The 20,529-nt window shown below is 32.2% G+C and overlaps 2 protein-coding genes across 2 annotated transcripts; both read left to right on the top strand.

The window, feature by feature from the left end:
- The first annotated feature begins 6,247 nt into the window (after positions 1-6,247).
- Positions 6,248-7,638, top strand: LOC107001672. The gene is made up of 3 exons (XM_015199632.2): positions 6,248-6,757; positions 6,844-6,936; positions 7,026-7,638. The coding sequence occupies exons 1-3, from the start codon at positions 6,636-6,638 to the stop codon at positions 7,411-7,413; spliced, it is 603 nt and encodes a 200-aa protein (XP_015055118.1). The 5' UTR covers positions 6,248-6,635; the 3' UTR covers positions 7,414-7,638.
- A 1,422-nt stretch (positions 7,639-9,060) lies between these two features.
- LOC107001673 lies at positions 9,061-14,047 on the top strand. Its single transcript, XM_015199634.2, has 3 exons — positions 9,061-10,754; positions 11,582-11,749; positions 12,268-14,047. Exons 1-3 carry the CDS (start codon positions 10,200-10,202, stop codon positions 13,900-13,902), a joined length of 2,358 nt encoding a protein of 785 aa, XP_015055120.1. The 5' UTR covers positions 9,061-10,199; the 3' UTR covers positions 13,903-14,047.
- Positions 14,048-20,529: the final 6,482 nt, after the last annotated feature.

The raw sequence follows: 20,529 nt of genomic DNA, 5'->3' as shown, positions 1-20,529 counted from the left end.
CATTTCGATGAAAGCACAATTGTTGACATAGATTTAATTTTTTTTTAAAATTGTATAAGAAAAAATTGTGGTCACAAACTTGTTCAATAAAATAATGCAGTTGTGATTAAGACGTGACCTATTAATCATCATTATTATTAGAGCAACTTTCATATATAATAAACACAAAAATTATATTTGTGTGTTATACCTATAGTTTGCATAATCACTCTATACCAAACATAAATATGTACATTTCGCTATACATATACAAAAAAAAATAGTTGTATATAATATGTTTCTGTTTCGGTATATATGTACAAAAGATCAATTGAATAATCTGTGTTGTATAAAGAGAGAAAGAGAGAAAGGAAAAGGAACTGGGCATGTGTTTATACAATTTTTTTTCGCTTCATACAAACATAAACACAATTTACACATTACTATTTGTATAAGCGAGAGGCGAGGGAGAGACTGACAAGTGATAACTTATCCCACCATTTATATGGGATAACGTATCTCATATAAATGGTGGGATAAGTTATCCCAGGATAACTAACCTCAGGATAGTTTATCCTGAAATAACTAGTTCCCAACTAAACAGCCTCTTAAAGGTATTGGTTGGTTTGATTAGGGCGTTTCTTAATAAATAACTTTTACTTATGAGTTTTGTGACACAACAGTCGATAATATATTAATCATCTTGATATATGGAGAAAGAAAAAGAAAAATATAGAGGAGCAAAGGAGAAAGAGGGGGAATAATTTAGGATTAAGGGCAAAATAAAATGGGTCATAGTATATTTTTAATGGATCGTATTAAGTGGATGGATCACTAAATGATTTAAATGGTATATTTTTAAAATTTTATTTTTCATACAAACAATTAATATCGACAAATTTTAATTATAAAAACAATATAATAGATTGAGTGACATTTGAGAAAAGAGGGAATAATTGAGTGACTTTCTGAGAGAAGTGCATAGTTAAGTGACTTTTAAGTGACTTTATGAGAGAGTTGAGTGACCATCCGAGGTATAACTCAAAAAAATACTGAAAGATACTTAATCATAGTACCAATAATTTATGCAGTAGCTTATAAATGAGGGATATAACAAAGCAATTGACTATAATTTAAGTGAAAATTTTGCTTGTACTGTATCTGTGTTTCTGCTAAATTTTAGAAAGTACTCCCTTTGTTATTTTTACTAGTCCATTATATTAAAAAAAATATATGTCCAATTTTAAAAAATTAAATTATTTCATATGTATTTTACTCTCAGTACTATTAGAATTCATATGAGCGACTTACAAGAATTAGGAGTGATGTAATAAAGTGTTATTTTATTTATTGATTCTTAAGAGATGCGTCGTACAGATTGTTAAACATAAACAAATAAACATGAACGAATCGATTATTTAACAAAGGATACAGGTCAATGCAAAAGGAAAATAAAAAGTTGGAAACTGGAATTTGAGAGATAATCAAGAGAGAAAAAAAAGGTGAAAATTTGAAGAAAAAAAAAAAATCATGAGAACTCATATTTGAGCATAAAGCATTGGATTCCCTAGAGCCTTTGAAACTGAGTTCACCTAAAAGCTTGAAATGCCAAATTTTTTAGAGTCAAATCATGACATATATAGAATACCTTGGTGAGTTTGGATTTGTTCACTAAATACTCTTTTCGATTTGTTGATTTCGACTTGACATGATATTTAAGGAATACAATTTTTTTTTTAAATTTTATGATTTTAAATTAAAGAAATATAGAATATATAAAAATATTTTTTAATATTATAATTTATGTAAAAAGTTAAAATTAAAAAGTTACCAAAAATGAAAAAAGAAACAATTCTTTTTTTTTTGTAAGATTAAAAATGAAAGTAAGACCAAAAAGAAAGGGAGTAAGTAACACATAATTTTCATTTCTTTGAACATGATGACTGTTTGTTTGATTATTTTTGTGTCTATCAAATAAAGTTATAAAAGAAAAAGGTTAGCTCATGATACAAATCCAATATCACTACAATACAAATAATTTTTAACGATAATAATAGACACATTAATAAATAGTGTTAAAGTCTTTATCGACGTTAATTAAGTGTCATTAGATTCAATCTCGTTAAATTTTTAGAAATATACACAATGAGTATTATTTGTAGCTATATATATATATATATATATATACAAAAAATAGAAATTAAACTATTATTGTTAATTAATTGTCTCTAAAAATCATAAAAGTGTATATTGAAGTGCCATACCTATATATAGTCTATAAAGTTGTTGTCAGTAGGAGTTCACGAATTTAAACTATGAAAATAATCTCTTGCAGAAATACAGAATAAAACGACATATAAATATATAATAGATCTTTATGGTTCGATCTTTGACACCATCGTTTGAGTACGGTATTTTAACAAACGGCATTGACTTTAATTAGTTAGAATTCCATCTCACGGAGATGAAATGTCAAAAGGAACTTAAAATTCATTTCCTTGGATTCCATCATGTCAAACTATTATATACTATAGTTTAATAATACACAAGAAAAAGAAGATTTGACTTGTATGCATCACTTATCAAAAGTAGCTTTGCCAAGAAAGGCTATTGCACATCCTTCATTTTACTCCTTTTGATCATATGCACTCTTCTCAAAAATAATATTATAATCGATCGCATTTTTATATAGAATCAAACGACTTTTATTTAATTGAGGAGTAGAAATAGTTATGAGCTAATAATTTATATTTTATGATATTTTGTATAAGAAATGTTTGCGCACTTAGTAGGTTTACATTGTGCAAATTCATATTAGTCGGACCAGTAATTATTATCGAACATCAAATGACTTTTATCGAGGAACAAAAATAAAACATATATTGCTTGATGAGCAAAACGCATATGAACAAATTGCATGCTTGTCTAGAAATACTTTATGGGAGAAAAGAAAAACTAACAACATAGCCACTGAAATCACACTAGAGACTGAGGAGAGTAAAATATACGCAGATCGTACCAGAGAAGCTATTTTCGAAGAACGTAATCAGTGTATATTTCTTCCTTATTTAAATGAAAAAAAATAGAAAAAAAGGGAAGAAACAAATTACGTAAAATATAAATGAGTAGATATATAATTGCATAACAAGTTAAAAATTCTAAAAAATTCTCACCTCTCTATTGGAAAAATAATTTCAGTTTCATCAGTCTATTTTTCTGGATTTCTTGTTTGGAAGATGCAAATCTTTTTGGATCCTTGTGATGCAAATTGTTTCAAAAATAGCTTCTTCGAAGATTAATGTCCTCGAAATTGCACTTTTTCTCTTGGTACTAATTATCGGCCTAGTAATTTTCATGGGTGCTCGAGGACATTTCGTAATTTTCGCAATTTTGTGATCCAAAGAAGGTGGAGTTAAAAATCCATAGTCGTCATCTTCATAATCAACTATCTTTGAAGTACATTTAGAGTAATTTTCATGACCTTGTTTCTTCTCGATATCATCATCATATAAATCTTGAAGCTCGACTTGATCACCACGATTATTTAGTGTAATATTATTACGATCACGAATATTAGGTACAACTATATCTTCATTTGATTTGATTTCTTCTTCATTTTCCATTGTAAATTTGGGATGATACAAATTTTTTGGATGTAATTTGTGTATGTTTTGTTCAGGTGAAAGAAGCTTGTTGGAAAAATATATGGTAAGTTAAAGAGAGCATTTGGCAAAGGATCCTATGTACACAAACTTAGAAAAAGTCCTCTTACTTTTTTTTTATTTTTTGGTCATTTATAACATGATTTCTATATTCATTCGGTTTATTTTACTTGTCATATTATTTTTTATAAGAAAAATATTTAAATGTTACTTTTTTTAGAACTATATTAATCTCTCTCCTTATTTATTGGTTGGTGGTAAATGGGAAAATAGATAATTTCTCTATACCATTTTATAAGACATTCTTTTTTTATAGTTCGTTCTAAAAAAATGTCACCTTACATTATGACAAAACAGTTTTTAGTAGCAATAAATATATATTTTAAAAGTGCTAAAATTTTTACGGGCATTAATTAATTGTCATTAAATCCAATATTGCTTAAACTTTAGGGACATTTATAAAAAGTTTTAATTGTCTCCATAATTATATGACTATTTTCGTTAATTAATTGTTGGTAAAAATCATTTATTTGGTGTAATGTTACTATAACTAGAAACAATTTAATTTTAATTTTATTTCATTAAGAAATGATTTATAACAACACAAATAACTATGGATTATTTTAGACCAAAATTTTTAAAAGTCATTATTTTTCAAGTCAAATAGTAACACATAAAATGAAAAGGAGGGAGTAATTAAGGATATATTAATTTTCTAAAATGACAACTATTTTGAACTAGTTAGTTTGAGTAACCAAGACAATTAAAATAGACGGAGGAGAGTATTATCTTATAAACTATACATTATTTGTTGTTTTTAATTTTTTTTCGATATTTGATAAATACAAATTCGCATCACTTAGCGTTCATTCAAGGGAAATATTTTCTACTGAAAAACATTTATATTCAAAATTTAAAATTGAAACCTATAATTAAGAAAAAAAATATTGTAATATTCTTTGACGAAAAATGCATAGTGACATTGTTAAATTAGCTTTTTCTACTTTGGAGAAATATTTTGCTAAACTTGACAATCACTATGTAAATTAACTTATAATTATCTTATATTATAGATGAGGCCCATGATTGACTAAAGTGATAGTAGGAGTTAGGCAGGGGATAGGGGTGTGGGGTTGGGCTAGGAAGTTAGTGTGGGGCTGAGGATTTAAATGAAAACTAACTTCTTTTTTATCAATTGTAATGAATTTAAACGTGCAATATATTCCCTATGGTGTATACAATTTGAATAAAAATCGATTCAAATTAAAAATTAAATTAAACTAATTAAATAAATAAATTTTTTAAGTTAGGCATGGTTTGATTTTTGATTTTAAAAATCGATAGTGTATGAGTTGATTGTGGTTTTGTTAATTTTTTTAAAGAAATAATCGAATCGAAATGACAAATTATATACATATATTTTATTAATATACATACATACTACTATATTATTTTTATAAATAATTTTGAAAATCTTATACTCAAATATTTACATATGTTAAGGGGGTACTTATGCATTATTCTTAAAAAAAATTATAATCTAGAATAAGCCATAGATATTTGTGCAAATATAAAGTATCTCATTAAAAATAAAATTAAAAGTTTCAATCCAGATGTTAGTATTAAATATAAGAAAAATTGCTAAATCAAAAATATCCCCCATTTGAATGGAATCCCCAAATCAATTAAAAAAAAACTATTTAATTAAAATTATCTGATTTCCCTTTTAAACTCAACCTAGATCCACCTAAATTAATTAAACTCGTGCTAACAGAGTGTAATTGCAAATTAGGCAGGCGAGTAGAGTAAACAGGTTTGGCCACAAACAATTAGGCAAACGAGTAGAGCTGGTGGAGTTAATCCTGTTTAAGTGGGTTAGGGTCGGGTTTAAAGAGGTGAACGGGTATTTTCGATTTAAATAGGTTGTTTTTTATTGACTTGGAGAATTCTATCATATGAGTAGTATTTTTGAATATTTTGGTAACAATTAAGTATATTTGGTCCTATAGTATAACAAAGGGAAAACAGACAAATAAAATCCTGAACTATCGTAAATGGTATGCAGATACCTTCCGTCATACTTTACGTATATTAGTGCCCTTGTCATCCAAAAACTAGAGGATATACCCTTTATACTAACAGACATACACGTGTCATAATCTTACTCACCGATCCAACATCGGATCGATAGATAAGATTGTGCCACGTGTCCCTATTTAGTCTTCCGTTGATTGAAGGAGATATACTCTCCAGTTTTTGGACGACAAAGGCACCAATGTATCAAACGTATAATGGAGGATATCTGCATACCATTTACGATAGTTTAAAAATATATTTGCCATTTTTCCCTATAACAAATGATAAACTTAATTAATTAACAAAAATAGAAGAATATATTTTAGCCTCGCACTAAATTACTTTGTCATTTTTTCAGCCATTTCTAATTGGGTCTCATTCAAGATGTAATCAAGGGAAATGTTTTTTCACTTTTGATGTATAGGACGATTTTTTGTTCCTTTTTGTAAATAGATCGAAAAGAAATCAGAATTACATGAAAAAGGTGAAATAAGCAAACATTATTATATGATAACCAAGGTAGAATGACAGTTTAGAAAGGACACAATAATTTTCGGTTCTCGTAAGCTTAGTGATAACTTATGGGGTAGCTGATTATATTCATCTTCTAAGCAAAACTAAAGTCTTTATCTTGTTTGGCGGATTGAATTCATGAACTTTTTATTAATAATGCGACTTTTGAAGATGAATGTCACATAAATTAGAATCGAGGACTTTTGAAGATGAATGTCACATAAATTAGAATCGAGGACGAACATGTTTTTGGAATGATTTTAGCACTTGAACATTTAGTTGTGAACAAAGGTGAAAATTGTAATTAACTATATAAAGTGATAAATGGAAAATAAACTTTCTGGCTGGAACGATCCTCTGCAAAACGGTCATACTTTTTACCTTTCCACTATCAGCTAGTGTACGATGGATAAACATGGAGTCGAAGCTTCGAGTCCTCTCGCCACAATTGAAGACATTCAAAAACGCCTTACTCGTCCTCAACAATCATCGTCCTCTGTCATTGCAATCGCAATCGCACCTCATCTGTAATTATCCTTTTCTCTGTTCAATTCAGCTACTCACGCATTTGTGGATCGCTCATATGTAATCTAGATGTTTTTCGTAATTGCAGATCGAATGCAGATACATCTCCGTTACAGAAACGGAGAAAACTTACTCGTTCTCCTCATCAGCAATCTTCGCCCTCTGTTATCGCATCTCATATGTAATCACATTCTCTGTTCGATCAATTCAGATTATGCATGTATAATCACATTTGTTCACACGAGATCTGGATGTTTTTGTAACTTACAGGTATGAATTACAGCAGGATAACTCAACGAACGTGGATTCATCTCCATTACAGAAAAGGAGAAAATCGATAGCTGTTAAAGTGAGGTTAGAAGATTACTTCGATCTATCTCTCCTCTCTGCAACTCGCGCAAAAATCAACAGTTCTCTGAATAAACAAAGTAGAAAGATGAAATTGAAAAGCGAATTCGAGGAATTTGTGTGGCCTGCAGAAGGAGATCATCATGATTCGGAGTCATACTCAGAAAATAGTAGAAGAACAGATGAAGCAATTGTTGATCTCAAAAACGACAACGACGATTCGTTCGGCGACGGTGAAAATAATCATAAGTGTTGCGTGGATCCGTTTCAACGGTTTGAATCAACGGCACTAATGCGATTCAGTAGATGATCAAAAGAAATTGCGTTCGAGATTAAGAGGTAAGTCAGAGCATTGGCGCCAAAAAGCGAGTTTTTTTTTTTTTTGGTTGTGGCTATGATTGGTTATTCGCTTGCAAAATACATCCAAAATAAATGTAGTGCTAATCATTAGATCACAAGTATTAAAAATTGATCGTATTCACGTATAACAATTGTTTATATAAAAATTATAAAATATATCATCTAATAACATGTGTAATCGAGTGATAGAATTGTTCAACAACATTTTTTTAAAAAAATTACATTAGTTTATTTTCTAAATAAGATATTCTATGTATGTAAGATCTCAATATTCCAAACCACCTAATTACACAATATTAATAAGATCTCACCGACTTTCTTTTCAAAGAGGAATATCTCTGTTCAAAACTTTTCGTCTTATGAATAAATTGATCATGTTAACAAGTATTCTAAGCCTACTTGACAGATAATTTATAGTATATTGTTTTTTTATATCTTTTTGATATATATGTTTGGACAAAGTCTTTTATATTCGGCGACTCGGTTACAAATGCCAATGATAGGATATATATATATACTATTATATAATTCTAGAAATGTGCAAAAAAGAAACTATACATTATAAGCAATAATAATAACTTTGGTGAGGGTGATATATACGGAAATTTTATCATAATCTTGTATAGGTAAAAAGAATATTTTTAATTGATACTCGACTTAATTATTACTTTATTACTCCTCCATTTTAACTTATTCGTCCTACTTTCACTTTTAAATTATTTCAACTGTCTTTTTTCTTTTTGAAAAGTTTTTAGTCCCAACTGTTCATATGATTAATTTGTTATACTTGCTATAGAAACTTGCCTGTTAGTGGGAAATAAGGCTTGAGGAATAAATTCAACATAATATTTTTTATTATTCTCCATAATGTGTTTGGTCGTTGGTGGATTAGCACGTAGAAATCTAGAAGCCAACATCAAATTTATAGATATCTGATTAATAATAATACTATGGAGTAAATTAATGGCGTAATACATATATTGGATCCTAAATTTGGCTTCAAATTTTAATTTTAATCTTCAACTTTCATAATGCACAAACAGACACTTTAACTATCCAACTTTTAAATAAATAAACACATGAGTCCTACATGGCAAAATACATGTAGGACACCACGTAGGACAAAAAATGACATGTAGGACATATGTGTCTATTTGTTTAATTTTATATAAGTTTAAGTGTTTACTTGTGCATACCCAAAGTTGAAGGGCATAAATGTGATTTGAAACCAAGTTAAAGGGAATATTTATGTATTAAATTTTCGTGAATGACAAAGAGGTAGTTTCTAAAAGGCATAATACATATATTAGACCCTAAACTTGACTTCAAATTTTAACTTTGACCTTAAACTTTCATAGTGCACAAATAGACACTTTAACTATCCTATCTTTCAATAAATAAACACGCAATTTTGGAGTCAAAGTACATGAAATGCAAACGCTCCCACGTGTATTAGTGAGCTAATCGGTGGCTGCCAACTAACTAAACATTTTACATGTCTTTTTTTTTAAAAAAAATCTCACACGTCATTTTGAAACTAAAAAAATTAAAATTAATTTTAATTAATATAAAAGAGATTCATTAAGGGTAGAATTGTCATTTCAACATTTTTTTATCCTTGTGGGCCTCGAAAATTACCTCTCACTCGCGCAGAATGCGTGCATTTCATGCATTTTGCCAGATAGAATCGCGTGTTTATTTATCGAAAGATAGGATAGTTAAAGTATCTATTTGTGCACTATGAAAGTTTGAGGTCAAACTTAAAATTTGAAACCAAATTTAAGATTCAATATATATTATGTCTTTCTAAAATCAAACAATTTTAGTATGATTAGCTTGAAAAATACTTTAGAGTAGTGTAAAATTATTCGTTCATATTTGAAGGGTAGATTGAAGTTGGGATAGTTACAACAATACCTTCGAAAATTACAGTGAGATGACTGAGATTTCTCCGCTCGGTTCAGATTTAAACCTCTAAGAATGAAATAAATTCCTTTGGAAGTGTTGTCTCCCAAAAATAGGTCTTGCAAAAAAAAAAAATTCTTCATAGAGTACATAAACATTATTTGGATCCTCCATTTAAAACTAAAATCTCTTTTCTTATTTTTCACCAGAACCTTGTTGTAACTTTTTTGTTCAATCGTGCACCACAAATACTATATCAATCAAATTAAGTAATAATATAATAACATTAAAAAGAGAAGAAAAACAACCTTTTAGCAAGCATGATGAGATTTCCAAATCGTTTGCAAATAAATATAAGGAATATCTATTATTTTAACCATAAGAATTGATAGTTCAATGGGAAACCAAAAGAAAAATGCAAATTAAATCTAAACTATTGATTTCAATTTGGAATGTGTCTTCTATCGAATTAAAAAACTTTAGGAAAATGCAAGTAATGGTACATGGAGAGGACCAAATCCCGAAACCCTAATTATTTTTTTAGCCTAAAGGTTTGATTCCAGAATCCACACATATATTAACTAAAAAGATTCAATATAAATTCCTGGTTCAATTCCACTTTGTATTTGTAACCTAGCTGAGTTTCCTAAATTTTACCACTCCTACATTTGATCATATGCATTTTTATAGTAGTAATCGTTATCAACAGCCATCAGCTCTCGACTTGTTGATAATGTCAGACTTAGAGTTAGTTCAAGCTTGATATCTAGAGGAGAGCGAGTTATCTTTTTTTCTAAATTCATTTCATTGAAATCTGATTATATCTGAATTATGGCAACTACAACTATGGCTAAGCGAGCTCAAGCAATGTGGCGAATGAGGCTACATTCTGCTATTCGCACCGCCTTAGCATGCATAATAATCGGCTGCACCACCCTACTCAGCCCGCCTTCTATTGCAAGGCATCTGGCATTTCCCTCCTTTTCATATGTAACCGCCATAATTATTGTGCCAGATGCTACCCTAGGGAAAGTTTTAAGGGGCTGTTGGAGCGCGTGTTGTGCCACGCTCCAAGTCATGCCCCTTTCTATGGTTGGGTTATGGATTCATGGCTTCGCCACTGATGATAACAACTTCTCGCCCCTAGTAGCTTCTGTGATGGTGGCGGGGAGTGCTTTTTTGGTGGCGTTGCCTGGGAATACGGATTTGATGTGTAAGCGGATTGCTTTCGCGCAGCTGGTTATTGTGTATGTGGATGCTGTTGTTCATGGAATCCGTGTGAATATAGTGATGCACCCTCTACGAGTTGCATCTAGTACTGCTCTTGGAGCTGTGGCTTCTGTTCTTGCTTTGTTGCTGTTCTTCCCCTGGCTAGCTTATTTTGAGGTAATCATGATATACTAAGATAAAATTACATGAATCAATCAAATAATGCAAAATGCATAGAAGTTCATACACAGAAAAGTCATCAAATCAGAGACGGATTTAGATTTTTAAAGTTTATAATTTCCTATACGAATCTCAAGTTGGTGTATAATAACATACTTATAAATATTTTTTTGATTTCTTAATACAAATTCATGGAATGAACAAAACTCACTAGTTTCGTGAATCCGCATTTTTTAAATATTTATTTAAATTTTGATGAACGTAGTTGGTGAATACTAGGTCCAAAAGTACACGACGATCATAATGTAGTTCATAAAACCAGCTAGTTTATTAATATCCATACACTATATTGCTTAAATTTGTTCGATATTTTTCTTTGGAAATTAAAGCTCATACACAGGAAACAAAAATATCATAGTCTACTTGGTCCAACAAAATCATTAACGCATGTGACATCAACATCAACTAGCCTGTTAACAAGAAAATCCAACTTTTTAAATAATAAGAAGGAAGACAAATCTATTTTTCTAATGCAAGATGAAAGGGTTGAAGTACTTTATGAATCAAATAATCGTGAGTCCCACAAAAATTCTAGGTCTACACAACATAAACAAAAAGGTATTATGTGAGTCGAACATGAATTGACGAGTTTTACGCTAGTTGTCACTAGTCAGCTCACGATGTCTAACTTCTAAAAACTAACTAATGTATAAAAAGAAAAAATTCACCACCAACTAAGATAGTTTGATATAACTTTAAAAGAAAACCATCACACTTGTTTACAATGATACAATTGCTAATATATTTATTGAATATGCTTACAGGTGAGGAAACTATATAGTATGTATGCTGAAAATGCTTCAGAGAGATTGGATCTTTACATCAAAGCCCTCCATTCTCCAAATGAACAAATAGCTATGGAGATCTTATCTCAAGCCAAACCAATTTCCCAAACAGGAACCAAGCTTCTTCAGAGCATAAAACTCTTAGAGGTACGATTAATTATCTAATAGAGTAAAGAATTTTCACACTATCAGTGCAATTAGTTAGCCGGTCAAAAGCATACTATTATTACTCCGCGCTCCAGGTTACCATATCAAACTTGATACAGAGACAAGTTATAGGCCAATTTAGTCTTATTAAGTAAAAATTCTTGCATGGAACATTTTCGTGGTCTATGCCTAGCTAGCGCGACCATTTGATCAATTTAACCTGGTACAGAGTTGTAGGTCAATTTAGAGAATACCCAGAGTAGGTCAGTACCCAGTAGGTATGTACATTCGCCATTCAGCGTATGCAATTCACATGTTGTATGCCAACGAACAGTGTGATTGAAATATTCTTATTGTTGTATACTATTAAGGTATATATACCAAAATGTGAGTTGTATACCTCGACGATAAACAATGTAACTTTTTGAGGGGTGAATTCTATAAATTGGCATACGTAAGTGAGTATTTTTATTCCTTTCGTCGTTCAGTAACCTAAATATCCATTTGTACATGAACAGGGAAGTTTACGATGGGAGAAACCTTGGCTAAGATTCATAGTTCCCTGTTTCACTGATCCTGGAAATGGTTTGCATGACATAGAGAGTCCAATGAAAGGAATGGAAATTGCTTTAACTTCTTGTCCTTGTTTTCAAACTACAATTATTGATGAAAAGCTCATGCGTGTCTTCTCACATCGCGTGCTACAGCTACTCGGTCTAAAACTGGAGCAAGCTCGTTGTCTTTTGCGAACACATTCAATGATAGTTACAGAAACAGAAGGGGTATTTGAGAATGAGTTAACCAGTTTTTCCCCTGAGTCAATTTCCCTGACAAGCCTAGATCAACCAGCAATTTTCTTCTTGTCTTGTATCAAAATGTGCATAAATGATCTAATCATGACTAAAGGATCCAAAGATTCAGGAGGAATTGACAAAGTTAGCTCGAAACGAGTCTGCATCAATTGGACTAACCTAATGAACCGTGAAAGCCTTGTATTCGCGTGCAAGTGCTCAATTTCATTAGGTCTGGCTGTACTACTTGGTCTGCAATTCAACAAACGGAATGGATATTGGTCAGGGCTTACAACAGCCATCAGCTTTGAAACAGGAAAAATAGCAATTTTTACGGTTGCAAATGCTCGAGCACAAGGAACAGCTCTAGGATCAGTCTATGGAGTACTAGGCTGCACTGCTTTTCAAAATTTCGCGAGAATAAGATTCATAGCTATGATCCCTTGGATAATTTTCGCGTCAATTTTAAGGCACAGTAAAATGTACTCTACAGCAGGAGGAGATGCAGCAATTATCGGAGCATTACTGATTCTAGGCAGAAGACGGTATGGTCCCCCGAGTGAATTCGCTATTGCTAGACTCACCGAGGCCTTAATTGGATTATCATGTTTCGTCATCATAGAGCTCGTTATCCAACCAACACGAGCAGCAACAATCGCGAAAAATCATCTTCTTCTGTGCTTTGGAACACTTAAAAGTTGTACTAAGCAAATTGACTTGGACTCAGGGCAGATCAATGGCTTTAAGAAGAAGCAAAGACAATTGAATTCTCAAGTAGAGAAGTTACAAAAGTTCATAGTAGATGCAGAGTTGGAACCTGGTTTCTGGTTTACGCCTTTTCCTGTTTCTTGCTACCAAAACCTTCAACGATCTCTATCAAACGTCGTGCACTTACTGTATTTCATGGCCTACAGTATAGAATCCCTCATAAAAGCATTAGATAGTTGTGATGCTGAGAGAAACAAGATCCAGGAACACTTAAAGAAAGACAGACAGATTGTCAATGATGCGATTAGCTCTTCAATGAAATGTATCGAGAAAACCATTTCTATTGGAATGTCAAGAGCTTTCCAAGATCAACCAGAAGATCATAAAGTTGTTTATGACCTCGAGGAGGGAAAGTCACAACGCGAATATACAACTACTTCTACTAGCAATAAGGAATGGAAAGCTTCAAGTGATTTTCTTGAGCACTCAAAGGAGGTTATTGATAGCATGACATCTATTGAAGGCAAAGAAGAAGTTATTAGAAAGATCATTATCTGTTTGTGTTCAATAGGATTTTGCATGAGTAGTTTGATGAGAGAAGTAAAAGACTTAGAGAAAGGTATAAAAGAATTGCTGAATTGGGAAAATCCATAAATAGGTGATAAAATTCACCAGTGTTTTACAAGACGGGGCATGAGAGGAGACGTTTTATGCATTACAAGGCTAGACATAGGCCTCGAGATATAGGATATAAGTCTCATGGATCTATGAGGTGTAATCTCATGTATATTTAATTTTATAATTTTATTACTTAAGATAATAATCAACTTTCAATAATTTTACTAAATTTAGTAAATAAGCTATAATATATAGAAAAAAGTATTATTGTTTTTTATTTGAGATGGAAATTAATAGACAATAATGAAGGAAAAAGTATTATAATTATTATTTGAGAAATATCAATAATAAAAAATGTGATTTAAAGCAAAAAAATACTCCCTTGGCGTATGTTTTTACCTCGAGCTTACGTGTTTATGCTCAAGAGTTACGCCTCAAATTTTAGAACTTACGTCCATAGGATTCACGTCTTCAATTTGCGTCTCGGGTGTTTTTATACGCTCCGCCCCGAGACTCGCCCCGAAAACATTTTTGAAAACACTCAAATTCACTAATGATTTTTGAAATAATATTCCCACACTATTTGTTTGTGTTATTTTGGAGCTGATTTGAAGTTTTGAGGATTAACAAATTTTCGGATCTAACAATGGTCCTGGTCGAGAAAAGACTGCATACGTGAAAAAGACAAAAGATAATTGTCTAAAAAGCTATCAAAACTGCCAAAGTTGTTGGGGTTGGTGCATGTCTTTTCATAACGGCAGGTTCTCAGACAATGGCTTTGCCCCCAATGGTTTGTCTCCATTTTATACTAGTCCTGTCTCCAAAGACACCCAAGTTTTGGCAAAAAAAAGTTTTAAATTCTGGAAATTCATAAGCTCTAAAAGAAAAAAGGCATTTTAATTCAAGGAAGAACTATGTTCATATTCAACAAGGGATTTAATGGAGTGTTGAAGCGCCTTTTGTTATATTTTGAGCTTTGTGTCTTGTGTTCTTATATTGTAAATCTACTCCGAAGTTATAAAGGATAGTAGATTTGTTGTTTGTCTAAGTTTTTAGTTTGAGTCTTATTAACTTGAGTTAGTTATTCAAATCATCAATGTTTTAGTTAAGCCTCTTTACATCCTTGTTGTGATGTTCTCTTCTGTAGAGTTTCTGGGAGTGTCAACTAGAGTTAGTTGATGTGTAGCTGAGTCACTACTTCTTTATGTTTCTATCTTTGAGATTTTTAATCGGTGGCTAGACTTAGCCTTGTTGGGTTCTTGAAGTCTAGATCAACTACAATAATAGAGTTATTTCTTAGTTTCCTTTGTAGTAGAGTTGCTACAATAATGGGGAAGGGAATAAGAGTTTAATTTCTAGGTTACAAGAGTTTGTAATTTGAAAGTTTGCTTTGTTTTGGATTGAAATCTTGTGAGTACAGATCGTGATTTTCATTTCCATTGAGCAAGGAGGTTTTCACGTAAAATCTTTGTGTTTGATTTACTTTGAGTTATTTTCTACATTATTATTCTATCAGGACCTAGTCCAGTAATCACTGGTGGACGCATACATTCTAATAGTGTGTTGTTAAGGGTAAAAAACTAATTCAAAGTATCCGATTTTTCAAACTTTATACATGTGCTATTTATCAAAACACACACCTCGACTATCCATTGTTCCTGTTTGAATCTTAAACTTCCATTTTTGATACCTGAAGAACACCAAACAATAGATATTTCGACTTTCCATAATTATTCAATTAAAATAAAGTTGAATCTTTATTTAAATCCACATATTTTTATTTATATAATTAATGTGAACTTGTTCGGATACTTTACGTGTTCAAGAATCCAAACCAAATTTTGTATAGCTATTTTATCATAATGAGGCTAATTAAAATTGCATTTTCTAAAAATGTTATTATTTATTGAATCATATATATTGTAATTAGTAAACGTCAAAATTTCGTCATATTATTCCTAGAATAACTATTTTAGTGAGTGATCCTCATTTTATAAGATATACTTTAGACATATGAAATCCCTTTTCAACAAATTGAAAACTTAGGAGTTTATGTAAGATCACGATCTAACATATTCTAAATGATTGCATGCATATGTTAGAATAAGATCTATAGTTTTGTGTGTAATGGCCCAAAAAAGATGTTTTCATAAATCATCGATAGTGAATTAAACGGTAATTAAGCCCTATAAATTTAATAATAGGGACTAGTTTTAAATAGGGCAACTTTCACATATAACAAATAAAAAATTCATATTTGTATGCTATAGCAAAGTTTGCATAATTGCGCTCCACAAACATGGAAACTGTATAATTCGCTATACATATACAGTTGAAGCAGATTGTATAAAACGAAGTGTATAAAACAAATAAAAGAAAGACACTTGGGCAGATTATTGTATAAAAACGAAGTGTATAAAACGAATTGTATTATTATAAGTGTATAGAAGGATTATATACAATTTGAATTTGTATAAAATGAGAAAGAGAGAAAGACAAAAGAGACTTGACAAGGAATATACAATTGAATCGAATTGTATAAAACGAGAAAGAGAGAAATTAGATACAATTTGAAAATTGTATAAACGAGAAAGAGAGAAAGGCAAAAGAAACTAGGCAGGGGACTATTTTTATTATATTAAGTGTATAGGACGAAAATATATGTACTTGCATGTGTATATACAATTTTCTCACGCTTTATACAAACAGAAACGCAAATTATACATTTCGCTTCTGTTTGTATAAATGAGAAAGGCGAGGATGGCGAGCGAGATTTGAGAGAGTGGCGAGCGAAATCTGGAAGAGGGGAGAGAGGGGAATAAAAATATATATATTTATACAATTTTCTCTGCTTTATACAATTAGAAACAATTTTTATACACTTGTGTTTGTATAAAAAGTGAGGAAGCGAGCGAGAGATTGGAGAGAGGCACCTGACAATTTTTTGCAAACGTTTGCTATGGAGCACAATTAAATCAAATCCTAGCTACTCCATTTATTTTAGGTTATTAGTTTGCTATTATATACATTTTTCCCATTTAAATATATATACAACAAAATATTAATTTATAATAAATACAGCATTGTTTTATTTACATAAAAAGGTCAAAAGTCGTGGGAATATACACCGTGCTACACTATAGCTAGTCAAAAGTCATGTAAAGTATATACGGAATACGTAATAAGGAAAAATACCTATACATAAGTTATACCATACATTATGATTAACTCACCTCTAAACAATCCCTAATTAAATATATTACTCTTATAATAAATAGTTTTTTAATATAGCATATCTAAGTAAGTTTCCAAATAAATATGCGAGTACAAATAAGTTTTCCTAATAAGTATCCAAGTAAGTTTTCAAATAAATATGTGAGTATAAATAAGTTTTCCTAATTTAAGTTTCCATAAACAAAAATACTTTAGCCGAAACCCAATCAAAATAGAATCCTACTAAAAAATCCAAATTAAACTGGGAAGAAAATAGCCTCTATTTATACTTTGCTCCAATGCAAACTATAGTACTCTGTTCAAACTCAAAAGTACTCTGTTCCTTAATTTCTTGATCGAAACGAAACAATGACTTCTCATCGTCCCTTCAATAATGGTAATCATCAACAACGAGGCTATAATTCGCGTAGACTCCCCAATTATCAGCCTCCTGGGCAATATAATCTCTATGGTTATGTTAATCCAAACGCATATGATGCATCGTTTGCTCAACATGAGCACATTGCTCCACAATTTAGGAATGGTAATCATCAACAACGAGGCTATAATTCGCGTAGACTCCCCAATTATCAGCCTCCTGGGCAATATAATCTCTATGGTTATGTTAATCCAAACGCATATGATGCATCGTTTGCTCAACATGAGTACATTGCTCCACAATTTAGGAATGGTAATCATCAACAACGAGGCTATAATTCGCGTAGACTCCCCAATTATCAGTCGCGTAGACTCCCCAATTATCAGCCTCCTGGGCAATATAATCTCTATGATTATGTTAATACAAACGCATATGATGCATCGTTTGCTCAATATGAGTACATTGCTCCACAATTTAGGAATGGTAATCATCAACAACGAGGCTATAATTCGCGTAGACTCCCCAATTATCAGTCGCGTAGACTCCCCAATTATCAGCCTCCTGGGCAATATAATCTCTATGATTATGTTAATACAAACGCATATGATGCATCGTTTGCTCAATATGAGTACATTGCTCCACAATTTAGGAATGGTAATCATCAACAACGAGGCTATAATTCGCGTAGACTCCCCAATTATCAGTCGCGTAGACTCCCCAATTATCAGCCTCCTGGGCAATATAATCTCTATGATTATGTTAATACAAACGCATATGATGCATCGTTTGCTCAATATGAGTACATTGCTCCACAATTTAGGAATGGTAATCATCAACAACGAGGCTATAATTCGCGTAGACTCCCCAATTATCAGTCGCGTAGACTCCCCAATTATCAGCCTCCTGGGCAATATAATCTCTATGATTATGTTAATACAAACGCATATGATGCATCGTTTGCTCAATATGAGTACATTGCTCCACAATTTAGGAATGGTAATCATCAACAACGAGGCTATAATTCGCGTAGACTCCCCAATTATCAGTCGCGTAGACTCCCCAATTATCAGCCTCCTGGGCAATATAATCTCTATGATTATGTTAATACAAACGCATATGATGCATCGTTTGCTCAATATGAGTACATTGCTCCACAATTTAGGAATGGTAATCATCAACAACGAGGCTATAATTCGCGTAGACTCCCCAATTATCAGTCGCGTAGACTCCCCAATTATCAGCCTCCTGGGCAATATAATCTCTATGATTATGTTAATACAAACGCATATGATGCATCGTTTGCTCAATATGAGTACATTGCTCCACAATTTAGGAATGGTAATCATCAACAACGAGGCTATAATTCGCGTAGACTCCCCAATTATCAGTCGCGTAGACTCCCCAATTATCAGCCTCCTGGGCAATATAATCTCTATGATTATGTTAATACAAACGCATATGATGCATCGTTTGCTCAATATGAGTACATTGCTCCACAATTTAGGAATGGTAATCATCAACAACGAGGCTATAATTCGCGTAGACTCCCCAATTATCAGTCGCGTAGACTCCCCAATTATCAGCCTCCTGGGCAATATAATCTCTATGATTATGTTAATACAAACGCATATGATGCATCGTTTGCTCAATATGAGTACATTGCTCCACAATTTAGGAATGGTAATCATCAACAACGAGGCTATAATTCGCGTAGACTCCCCAATTATCAGTCGCGTAGACTCCCCAATTATCAGCCTCCTGGGCAATATAATCTCTATGATTATGTTAATACAAACGCATATGATGCATCGTTTGCTCAATATGAGTACATTGCTCCACAATTTAGGAATGGTAATCATCAACAACGAGGCTATAATTCGCGTAGACTCCCCAATTATCAGTCGCGTAGACTCCCCAATTATCAGCCTCCTGGGCAATATAATCTCTATGATTATGTTAATACAAACGCATATGATGCATCGTTTGCTCAATATGAGTACATTGCTCCACAATTTAGGAATGGTAATCATCAACAACGAGGCTATAATTCGCGTAGACTCCCCAATTATCAGTCGCGTAGACTCCCCAATTATCAGCCTCCTGGGCAATATAATCTCTATGATTATGTTAATACAAACGCATATGATGCATCGTTTGCTCAATATGAGTACATTGCTCCACAATTTAGGAATGGTAATCATCAACAACGAGGCTATAATTCGCGTAGACTCCCCAATTATCAGTCGCGTAGACTCCCCAATTATCAGCCTCCTGGGCAATATAATCTCTATGGTTATGTTAATCCAAACGCATATGATGCATCGTTTGCTCAACATGAGTACATTGCTCCACAATTTAGGAATGGTAATCATCAACAACAACGCTATAATTCACGTAGACTCCCCAATTATCAGTCGCGTAGACTCCCCAATTATCAGCCTCCTGGGCAATATAATCTCTATGATTATGTTAATACAAACGCATATGATGCATCGTTTGCTCAATATGAGTACATTGCTCCACAATTTAGGAATGGTAATCATCAACAACAAGGCTATAATTCGCGTAGACTCCCCAATTATCAGTCGCGTAGACTCCCCAATTATCAGCCTCCTAGGCAATATAATCTCTATGACTATGTTAATACAAACGCATATGATGCATCGTTTGCTCAACATGAGTACATTACTCGACAATTTAGGAATGGCAATTATCAACAAGGAGGCTATAATTCGCGTAGACTCCCCAATTATCAGCCTTATAGTCAGTATAATGTCTATGATTATGTTAATCCAAATGCATATGATGCATCCTTTGCTCAATATGAGTACGTTGCTCCACAATTTAGGAACGGCAATCATCAACAAGGAGGCTATAACTCGCGTAGACGCCCCAATTATCAGCCTTATAATCTCTATGATTATGTCAATCCAAACGCATATAATGCATCATTTGCTCAACATGAGTACATTGCTCGACAATTTAGGAATGGCAATCATCAACAACGAGGCTATAACTCGCGTAGACGCCCCAATTATCATCAACAACGAGGCCATAATATGCGTAGATGC

The sequence above is a fragment of the Solanum pennellii genome, chromosome 10 (assembly GCF_001406875.1).
Source record: "Solanum pennellii chromosome 10, SPENNV200".
Lineage (NCBI taxonomy): Eukaryota > Viridiplantae > Streptophyta > Magnoliopsida > Solanales > Solanaceae > Solanum > Solanum pennellii.
The sequence above is the reverse complement of the archived record's forward strand: the minus strand, read 5'-3'. Positions and strand labels throughout refer to the sequence as shown.

Coding starts and splice junctions, on each gene's coding strand:
- LOC107001672 (XM_015199632.2), top strand. CDS start 6,636: ATGGATAAACATGGAGTCGAAGCTTCGAGTCCTCTCGCCACAATTGAA. Junction 6,758..6,843: donor ATCGCAATCGCACCTCATCT/GTAATTATCCTT, acceptor TCGTAATTGCAG/ATCGAATGCAGATACATCTC. Junction 6,937..7,025: donor TCTGTTATCGCATCTCATAT/GTAATCACATTC, acceptor TGTAACTTACAG/GTATGAATTACAGCAGGATA.
- LOC107001673 (XM_015199634.2), top strand. CDS start 10,200: ATGGCAACTACAACTATGGCTAAGCGAGCTCAAGCAATGTGGCGAATG. Junction 10,755..11,581: donor CCTGGCTAGCTTATTTTGAG/GTAATCATGATA, acceptor ATATGCTTACAG/GTGAGGAAACTATATAGTAT. Junction 11,750..12,267: donor AGAGCATAAAACTCTTAGAG/GTACGATTAATT, acceptor GTACATGAACAG/GGAAGTTTACGATGGGAGAA.